Source organism: Columba livia, chromosome 20 (assembly GCF_036013475.1).
Source record: "Columba livia isolate bColLiv1 breed racing homer chromosome 20, bColLiv1.pat.W.v2, whole genome shotgun sequence".
Classification (NCBI taxonomy): domain Eukaryota; kingdom Metazoa; phylum Chordata; class Aves; order Columbiformes; family Columbidae; genus Columba; species Columba livia.
The window spans coordinates 1,352,760-1,363,020 of NC_088621.1; the positions used below are offsets into that span (position 1 = coordinate 1,352,760).

Consider the following 10,261-nt stretch of genomic DNA (forward strand, 5'->3'; position numbering starts at 1 on the left):
GCAGGTGAATTCATCTCTCGGCTGTTTACCCTCCCATGCACGGCTTGCTCTACAGATTTAATATTCGACTGGCCCTTTGAAACGGGCCGTGTGGGGCGAGCAGCTCGGGGTTGCTATTGAGCTGCTCCGGGGGCAGGCGCAGCAGCTGCGGGAACCGTCCCTGGGGACGATCTGGCAGGTGACACATCGGTGCTCCTGACCCATTGCAAAGGGCCTTGTCTTGTAGTGGCCATTAAACTCTATCATTACATTGTATGTTTGTTGGGCTGCTTAATTAGCTATGTATGTGGGTCATGCCTGGAAAGTGGCCTAAAGCGTAGTGCGCTCTGCCCTTCCAGTAAAATGAATAAATGAAGGCAGAAATGTTTTGTTAACGTGGTTTAATCCTCAGCTGGAGTAAAGAGTCAGTCAGCTGGCTCCCACCCTGGCTCTGTTAAACCCAAGCTGCTGTTAGTGCCCGCCAGCTAGATAAGACCATGATGTTTATCAGAAGAGCCTCAGCTAAGATGATGCTAAAGGAATATATGTCCTGCTCTGGGTTTGCTTCACCTTGAGACCGTTTGACCCCAGGCACTGAGCAGCGGCTGGATGTCTAATCCAAACTGACAATTGTCAATGCTGGACAACAAATGCCAAACGGAGTATAATAGGGACTTTTTTGGTAATGCTTTGATGAAATGTGCCCAGCCCCTGGCTCTCTGTGCCTTCGCTGCCCATCAGTCTCAGCCTAAACGTGCAGGAGCAGTTGGGAGCGCAGGGACAGAGCGCGGCAGCCCCGCTCCCTGCAGCTCTTTGCTGCCGGTTCAGCAGCCGGGCAGCCCCTTGCTCATGCTCATGGCACTGCCAGGAACCTCTTGGCCTGTACGTGATTGCCAGGTGAGTATAAATATTGGGAGCTTTCTGCAAAATAGTTGGGTTTTCTCCATACTTAACTGAATCAATAGTTTGTAAAAGCTAAAACAAGATCTTTGCAATATTTGCATCTCTCTCTCATTCCAGTCTCATTGAAATAAAAGTTCCCTGCGTTTGTTCTTGCAGTTCTTTAAAATTCTTAACAAGTTGCCGTTGTTTTTATACAGGGTAGAGAGATTAACATTCGAACTCCAGCTTCTAACTGTAGGGGTTTGTTTTTCTCAGATATAGATGACTTAAAATGTGCCCCGTTTGGAAGCTGTAACAGTGGGTCTGCAGTCAGCAGCCTGGCAAGCTATGACTGGTCCGACAAAGAAGATTTTCAGCAGGGCAAGAAGCTCTCGTCCTGCGTCCCGTCTGCAGGAAGCGGATCCTCTGCGGCCACTTCTGTTCTGCAGAAGAAGGAGACCCTGTTTGGCAGTTCAGAGAACATCACCATGACAACAGTTTCCAAAGTGACAACCTTTTCTAGTGAGGATGCTTTACAGGATGTTTCCTTTGCAGCCTTTGCAAACTTTAAAGACTCTGGCCTGATATCCAGCGGTCCAAGTGACGATGACATCGGAGACTTTGGTGATTTTGCGAGACCTTCGGCAGAAGCGCGGGACGCAGCAGCTGAGGCAAACCAAGAGGCAGACTTCTTCACCGGCGACCTCTCCTCTGAACTGCAGAGAGAGTCCACAGATGACTTTGGAGAATTCCAAAGCGAAAAGCCAAAAATCAGCAAGTTTGACTTCTTGGTGGCAACTTCCCAAGGCAAGGTGAAATCGAGTGAAGAGATGATCCGCAGCGAGCTGGCGACGTTTGACCTGTCTGTTCAAGGTAAGGCTGCTCAGGGAGAGGAAACTCAGCATGCATGTGCTTATTGGAGAGCCATTTTTCTAATCAAATTATAAATTAGCTAATGGAGATTGTTGCAAAGGCTACTGGAAGCTAGCTGAATCTTCTCATTGATTTCCATGGCATTTGGAACAGGTCTCTTGCTAGAAGAAAAATGTTTGTTGTGCTCCAAAATTGTAAGAATTAGGGAACTGGGGGGAACCGCAGTTTGCACCAGTCACTGTGTGAATGGAAGGCTTTGTTCTTCCAGAGTCACAGGGCATCCCTTGCTACTAATTTATTCATTTTAAATAGTCTGTGCCTTTATGAGTAAAAGACTGACTTGTTTATCTGGTATGTTTTTAGGGTCTCATAAAAGGAGCTTAAGCCTGGGTGACAGAGAAATCAGTCGCTCTTCACCTTTACCCGCGGCGGAGCAGCCGTTTAGAGACCGTTCCAATACTCTGAGCGAGAAGCCTGCCCTGCCCGTCATCAGGGACAAGTACAAAGACCTGACCGGCGAAGTTGAGGTGAGGAGTTGTCTGGAGCACAGCTAAATTGGCACTGACCTTCATCAAGGGTGTTCTGTTTCCAGCTCTTTGGGACTTACCTGTTTGAACTTAGCGTATGATTCTGAGGTGGCCTCTGGGTAGGGTTAGATGTTTTGACTGGAAACTGCTCATAAAGAAGGTTTCTTCTGTCTTTGAAGTCTTGTGCAGTGGGCAGAATGTGACTGAAAGTCAGTCACAATCACTTGCCCTTGCTGGCTAAGCTTGCAACTGGAAATTAGTTGCAACTTAAATCTAATCCCAGCTTTGGCACTGAGACCATTGGCTTTGGGAAATGGCTTAACGTTTTTGGCTGTGTGGTGGTTTCAAGAATAGATGGTGGTTTTCTTGCTCGTTTCAAGAATAGATGGTGAAAGGACTCATTAAATTCTGCTAGTCCCCATTTCTAGAGCAGAGCTGTAACAAACGGCTCGGCAGTAGGGCAGGTGCAATGCAAACCTTTTATCAATTCATTTGTGTTTTTCCTTTTGAAGCTGGTTCTGACTCCCAGAAATCAAATTTTAGAGTTCAGGTGCAACGAGAAAAGTTAAAAGTTTACGGAGCTAATCTGCAAGTAGTCTCTTAAAACACATCTTTACTGTGTGTCCGTTGCGACAGGAGAAAGGGCAATGTGTGTAGGAGGGAGCTGAGCCTGTCCTTTTCCTTCCAACAGGAGAGCGAGAGGTACGCGTACGAGTGGCAGCGGTGTCTGCAGAGCGCCCTGCAGGTATGTGCGCCAAAGCCGCCCCCTGTCACGCCACAGCGGGGCAGCGAGGCTGGGGATCCGCCCGGGTGGATTACCTGTTTAAACCAAAAGCTGTCACCCAGCAGAGCGTTCCCTCCTCAGTTAAAGATCCTGCGCCACTCTCCCCGTCATGTGTGATTAGTTTGGCTTTTGCCTGAATTTCCACGTCAACGAGTTAATTTGGTGTTCCTGTGTTTTGGGGGTCATTTGGGGTGTTGGTACCAGCACCTGGCTCTTCACTATCTTTTGAGCAATGGGCCGGGGGGACACACACATGAATTTTTGTCAAGGGGTTTTGCAGCCAGATCAGTTTTCCTTAGAATTTGGTTTTTTGCATCTGAGTATTAAGCAGTCAGAACTGTGAACGCTGTTATTAAACTAGATAGCAATGCATCCACACTCTTAAAGCTATTATTTTAGTAATGAAAGTATTGGGAGGGATATGTTAAGGTTTTAAATATTCATACTTTACCCCTGATCTGTCTATAGTTACAGCATCAATGTATAAAACCGTGATGGAGTATGGCAATTATTTCTTATGTAATTTGCCTGCTTTTTTTGTATAACAGTTTCTGTTGGGGACAGTCTTGTTCATAATAATTATTTTAAGGTAGATAACACCACCATTTTATGAAATTCATTTCCACCAGGTCATAAAGAAAGCAAACGACACCCTAAATGGAATAAGCAGTTCATCAGTTTGCACTGAAGTTATCCAGTCTGCTCAAGGCATGGAGTATTTACTAGGTATGTTTGAATTGACCATGTCTCTCCTCTGACAAACAGTAATATATATAATCACTCTTTCCAACAGGGTCTTATTTTTTAGCTTAATCTTTGCCTGTACTGAAATAAGGAACAACTCTTCTGCTAAACAGATGTAACTACTACTTTGAACTAACTGTGCGTGAGCACCTCTCGTGTGCCGAGCCTGTTTCGTGCTGTTTCTGGGTTAGAATTGCAGGGACCTGGGCTTGCAGTGGATTCTCTGCTGTTCTCCCTTCTACTGTGTTTTTGTCACCAGGGGTTGTTGAAGTCTACAGAGTAACCAAGAGAGTTGAACTGGGCATCAAAGCAACTGCTGTTTGCAGCGAGAAACTCCAGCAGCTGCTGAAGGATATTGATAAAGTGTGGAACAACCTCATAAGCTTCATGTCACTCGCTGCTTTAACGGTAAGACCGGAAATAAGCTACGTCTTTACTAAAAAAAAAATCATAATTATACGTAAAGTGACTTCACAGGGTGCCCTAAAGTTTGTATTTGTCTCTTGCAAAGTGGAAATGCACTTATTTGTGATATCCGTTTTAAAGGTCCCTGTAAGAGAACTGGCATTTATGTGCAAACATGATGTTATCTTACCTAGTGTCTTGATGATTTTGTTAACTATGGTAAAACTCCTACTTTTAGGGAACCATCCATCCGTAGGTACTTGATATCATCCTGTGTAATGGATCCCTTTAACTCAGTGTGTACCAAGGGGTCTTTAACTCACAGTATCAATACATCCCATCAGGCACCAGTAAGTAGATCATTACCATGGCTGTATTTTCACTCGACCTTTCCATCTGTGCTTCACTTCTTGCAATGCAACTGTGGCCGCTAAGGATTTTTGCAGCCCAGTAAACACTTGTTTATAAGTAAGGCCCAGAGTACGTGGTTTCTGCTTGAAACAGCCACCTCCAGCTTGTCATTCCCTGCAAACAGGTATTATACATCATCAGCCCCTTTTACACCCCTTTTATTCATTTTAAACTCTCCAGTACAAACAGAAGTGACAAGCAGGTGTGTTTGTGGTGTCAGGTGCTGCACAAAGCCTGTCATAATATGAAATTTATGCTTTCAACGTTTTAATGCTTGGGAGATGAAGTTGGATGGGCTGGGATTCATCAGTGTGAACTCTGGCAATGTTGACAGTGACAATCTAAAAAGCTATCGGGATCCTCACCTGGTTTAAGCAAGTGGATTAAAATTTAGCTCTTAGAGTGCTTTTCCTTGGCAGATTACAGGGATTACCTCAAAGTCCAAACCCGGCCACGTGTTCCCTGAGCTGCACCAGTCCAGATAAGTTTCACACATACTAGAAGATGTGAATAGTGATTTTCACTGGGGCCCATCCTGCCGTCCCTGTGCCTGCTGTCACAGAGCCCAGCACCACCGGAGCGCCCGCTAAGCAGAGAGAAGTGATTCAAGCTCAGGGGCATGTGCTTGGAAAGGTTAATTTTATCTTTTAAAGGATTTTGTTACAGGGTAATTTTATTCACAGCCTTGTGGTTTTTCGCTGCAAATTACAGGATGACCTTCTCATTTGCTGCACTCGTGCATTTGGTAAACAAATATTAGAGAGCCTTTATTAATTTGATTGATCTACTTAAAGATTAAAGGCTGTTTTTTTCAGGATTCCAATTATTCCCCAGCCGTTCAGCAGCGGGGCCTGATCAGCAGACGCGGCGTGTGCATTAGGAGTACACGTCGTTTAGGATCGCACCATTTTTTTTAAGCTTCTGGCATTTCTAGCCATTGTTTTTATTCACACTGTTATCTCCAAGCAAAACTTCAACAGTTCTATATCATTTATCTCGTGGCTGAAATATAAGATTGCATACCAGAAAAGTGACTGTGTTCATTTATTATTTATTCGCAGGCTGAACTTGTTTATGGCTGGTGACTTGATTTCTTCTGTGGTTCGGTTAACCTTAATATCCCCTCTGTGCTATGTTACATATTCAGGAAAAGCTTCAGAAATAACGACAAGTGCCCTTTTCTGGTCAGTGGTAGCTGGATTGAGCCGAGGAGCGCTGCTGCGGCAGGGACGGCGGGCGATGCCTGCGGCCCCGCAGCTGCGCAAACAGCTGCCCGCGCTCAGCTCTTTGTCTCCCTCCCGTTCCCCACGCGCTGCAGCTGAAATGTCACGGCCCGGGCTCTTTCCTCAGAAGTTTCTTCCCCTTTTGATGTGGGATTGTGGCACCTTGGGCTCCTTTCCTTTGTAGTCTAACCCTTTCTCAAGAGCTCGAGTGTTATAAATTAATGCTGGAGGAGACTGCGTGGCAGGGTCGCAAATACACGCTAATGGCTTTGATTAAATCGCACATCAGTTTATGAGAAAATGTAATCTATCATCCCTGCCTCGCTGCTGGTGCGGTACCGTGGCTCTCGGTAGCAACCAGATCGATAATTTTTATCATGATGTCTGAAACTTTTCCAGTCACTGAAAATGCCTGATTTGTATTGTCTCGTTTCTTTAGCCAGATGAAAACTCCCTGGACTTCTCGTCCTGCATGCTGCGGCCAGGGATTAAAAACGCCCAAGATCTCGCCTGCGGAGTTTGCCTCCTAAACGTGGACTCAAGGAGTAAAGTAAGAATATTGGCCTCTGCTGTTAAACTCATTTGTAATTTGCAGTTTGGACTTCACTTCAGGCCTTGGGTGTATCTGAAAACATGTCACGGCTGTAGTTTGTAACTGGAAGTGGCAAAGGCCAAAGCTGACCCAGAGACGGGACTCAAATAGTCCGTGTCAATATTCGCTGGGCTTTGGGTATGACACAGATCCGGCTAAAGGGTTAACTTGAATTGTTCATAATGGGGGAGAAACTGGGATTCAAAGGCTTTAAAAGCACATATATGTTTTCTTGAATAAAAATCTTTTAATGACTTTCCCTTATGAGCCGCATCTCTGAGCATCACCAGGAGGGGACGATTAATTAGCAGAGCTGGGAGGGAATCCCAGGATACGTACAGAGTAATGCCAGCCCGTTAACATGTATCGAAAGTCTCGCTGACTTTTTGGTTTCAACGTTATTTCAGAAAGAAGAGAAACCTGTGGAAGAGCTTCCTAGAAAAGTAGGAATCTGTAAAACACATGTTCCTTGTAGAATCATTCTCGGTTGAGTGTGGAAGGCTGAAGCGCTAACCAGCTTTCAGCTGTCATTCTCAATTGTACCAATCATGAGTCCTTTTCTTCTAGTCATTTTTGTGACCGTTAACACTTGATCTGATCAACTAACATGCTCCGGAGCCTGCCCTGTGTCTCGTCTGCATGCTCGTACCTTGTGAACAGCTTTCTGGTTTCGTGCTACTTCTGTTGTGTGGTAGAAAATTCCCTGCAGTGGGTTTCTGAATGTGTGTCTGTTGCAGAAGGGTTGTTTTGCTACAAATATTGACTTCTGACTATATGTAGTAGTCAATGGCATTTTTAGAAATGTCTGCAGGAAATCCAGGGTGTGGGGAACAGGGTTAGAATATTGTTTTAAATAGGTAGCTGTGCAGCATTGGAAAGTATCTCCTAGCAACAAACACTGCGAGGTTTTAAGCCTGTTCATGGCTTCACACACCGTGCAGAAGCTCCTATTGTACAGCAGATTCAATTGGCAGAAGAAAGTAAATCAAATTCAACCTGAAATAACATTAAGAACTGCACCTGCCTAAATCTCAGCAAGATTTGACCCAGTGTAAGAGGCAAAGTCTGCAGCAGGTGTGATGGTTGGAGCTCTGAAACCACAGTGTTTTGATTCAGTGATTTGTCACGAGGGGCTCCTGCCCTGCGGTGCCATCGGGGTGACACTTCTGCACTGTCCGTTTTCCACTCTGGTTTCTAGATCCTGGAGTAGATGAGACCGTCACACTTGTTTCAATTCTCCTTCTTTTAGGCCTTTAATTCCGAAACGGACAACTTCAAGCTGGCGTACGGAGGACACCAGTACCACGCCAGCTGTGCAAACTTCTGGATCAACTGTGTGGAGCCCAAACCTCCAGGTCTCATTTTGCCAGACCTGCTCTGAAATGGGTTGTGCTGAAGGGGGGCTGTAGGGCCCAATAACGCAGGACGCGTGGGGTAAGCGGTGCGATGGGTAAGCGGAAAGGCTGGAGGTGTGGGTCGGGTTTGAAGCGTTTAGTTTTGATTTTTGTACCATAGCGAGTTAAAGCCACTGTTGTATAAAAATTACTGGTAAAGAATCTCACTTGAAATGGCCGGGGTTTCAGAAATAACCAGCAAAAAAGGTAGTGTGGCAAAAAATGCAGCATTTCAGTCTTTCTCAAGATGAAAGCGAGTTAGTTTTGGTAAAAGGCAATCGGGTAGCCAAGGGCATAAACCTCGGCGAGAGGCCGGTCCTGGCTTCCCAGAGACACTGAAATGCTGCACCGATTTGCGTGGAAGTGACCACTTAAATACTTGAAGGACGAATTTGCAAACAAACCTTTTCTTTAATGTTTTTGGTATATGGACCATGATGTTTTTCTTTAAATATTTGCTGCTATACTATTACAATGCATACAATGCACGAGTCACGGTAACTTTCAAGGCAAGATGAATTATTGACTCTGAAGGAATGAGGCTGTGGAGAGCCATTGTGTATTTATACTCCGCTGTTCTGTATTGTAAATTATACTGTATTCATATGCATAACCGGTTGGTACCGGGGGGTGAGGACTTGGAAAAACTGCTGAGCTTTTCCGTGTCGTATCCGATTCTTTAGCACAGGCAGCTGCGTTTTCAAACTGTTGTAAATAGACACAACCCCCTTCCTTGGGCTTGTCCTGAACTCCGGGTGCGATGGATGTTTCACCTGACCCTTCGGTCCTTGTGCGGCTGCATCGCCGCTGAACACTGGACTCGTGATACCGGGTGGCTGCTCTTCTCCCTCTCTATATATTTAGAAAATCTCCCTTCTCTCCAGAGATACCAACAGCTTTTCTGAGTTAATCTTGCCTCCATTATAAGTAGCTGACACTGATAGGTAATTATTTGCTGAAATAGAAATTACAATGAGGAAAAATGATGCTTTGTAATTATTAAATGCTGTATTGGGAAAAGGGAGTTTATTGGTAGCGTGGGTTTCCACCACAGTTCCTGAGCGCTTAGCCAGATAGGATTTTTTGTCTAATTAAAAGAGAACGCCACAAATAAGAGAGGCCACAATGTGAAACTTAAAGCAAACACAGCACCGGCTATATTGTCATAAAAGCACTTTCCAGTGATGCTTTTCTTGTACTTGTTAAGCGAGTTCCCTCTCTGAGATGTATCCAGCATGTCTTTTGGCCCATAAAAATAAGGAGTCGACATTCACACTGATAACGCAGCCGAGCTCGCTGGAGTGTGGCCGGGAGCGCACCGGCTGCGTGGGGACGCCCCCGGTGCATCGCACACCGAGCAGCGTCTCGCCTGCACGTCCACGTCGTCAGAACGGCTGTTGTGTGCAGCATCGCGGCGGTTCGGCTGCCGGAGCCGCGTCCTTGCCGCCGTATCCAAGGTTACGGGGTTTTCTGGAGAGCGTCACGGCTCTCTGTGCGCACAGCCCGATGGACACGCCGCCTCCCGCTTCGCTTGCGCTGCACTTCGGGATTTAACTCCTTTTTCTGCATGGATCTTTCTCTAGGAAAAAAGTGACAAACGGAGTTGTTGTGTTGTTGTTTTTTTTAATTTAGTGTGTGTGTTCTCTGGACCTGCCTTGGGGTTACCTATGGAAAGTGGTTTTTCTAGGTGTTTCTGTATATTTGGAATTTTAAGAGATTGTTTGCTTGGTTATTGAGTATATAGGTGACTTTGCCCGGTTGTGTTCCTGCTGTCGTGCGGTGCTGTCCTGTGTTCCCGCTGTCGTGTGGTCCTGTCCCGTGTTCCCGCTGTCGTGCGGTGCTGTCCTGCTGTCCTGTATTCCCGCTGTCGTGCGGTGCTGTCCTGCTGTCCTGCGTTCCCGCTGTGGTGCAGTGCTGGTGTGTACCAGGCTCGTGGTCCAGCGGCTCCGTGCCCTCCACGCCGCTCGAGCGTCCCCTGCACTCCCGGACCCGCTCGGGGTTCTTTGTGCTGTGCGAACCGGCACCTTCTGCACCTGCTGTTCGCTGGCTTCTCTGGCAGCAGCTTCTGTTCTCCTGGGCTTGTTCCGAGCAGCTTCTTCCTTGAAAACCGTGCAGGGTAAATCCGATCGGGATGTTCGACCTCAGGTCAAGCGGCTCCTGGAACCCAAGGAACGCTCCGATTTCCAGTTACCACATGGTGGGTTAATTAAACCCGAAACAAAAACTGCCTTTTCAATAAGAGCTGCTATTGTATAAACTACTTCTTCTGAAATATTTTCTCTTCTTCTCTGGACCTGTATTTAATTCCAGTCCTCAATATTACAATCTAAATGTCATCATTTTATGAAGTGGTCAGAAAACTCTTTATATTGTGCTTCCTTTTTCTTCCCTCGGGGTGAATGTTATTTGTCTTCTAGAAGTGGTTTTGTGATCCGTAGTTGGAGCTG

At 46.0% G+C, this 10,261-nt stretch overlaps 1 protein-coding gene across 6 annotated transcripts in view; it reads left to right on the plus strand.

Annotated features, from left to right (window-relative positions):
- The window catches only part of SYNRG (synergin gamma), a 32,651-nt gene extending 24,626 nt beyond the window's left edge, over positions 1-8,025 (plus strand). For 4 of the 6 annotated variants that reach the window (XM_065036707.1, XM_065036709.1, XM_065036710.1 and 1 more), the window contains 8 exons: positions 1,138-1,734; positions 2,098-2,261; positions 2,953-3,006; positions 3,675-3,771; positions 4,049-4,197; positions 6,268-6,378; positions 6,828-6,863; positions 7,670-8,025. In XM_065036707.1, the coding sequence (XP_064892779.1) occupies positions 1,138-1,734; positions 2,098-2,261; positions 2,953-3,006; positions 3,675-3,771; positions 4,049-4,197; positions 6,268-6,378; positions 6,828-6,863; positions 7,670-7,801 (1,340 nt within the window). In that variant the 3' untranslated portion in view covers positions 7,802-8,025. The remainder of the gene's footprint in view (positions 1-1,137; positions 1,735-2,097; positions 2,262-2,952; positions 3,007-3,674; positions 3,772-4,048; positions 4,198-6,267; positions 6,379-6,827; positions 6,864-7,669) is intronic. The other 2 variants (XM_065036708.1, XM_065036712.1) reach the window with 1 other exon arrangement.
- The last annotated feature ends 2,236 nt before the right edge of the window (positions 8,026-10,261 follow it).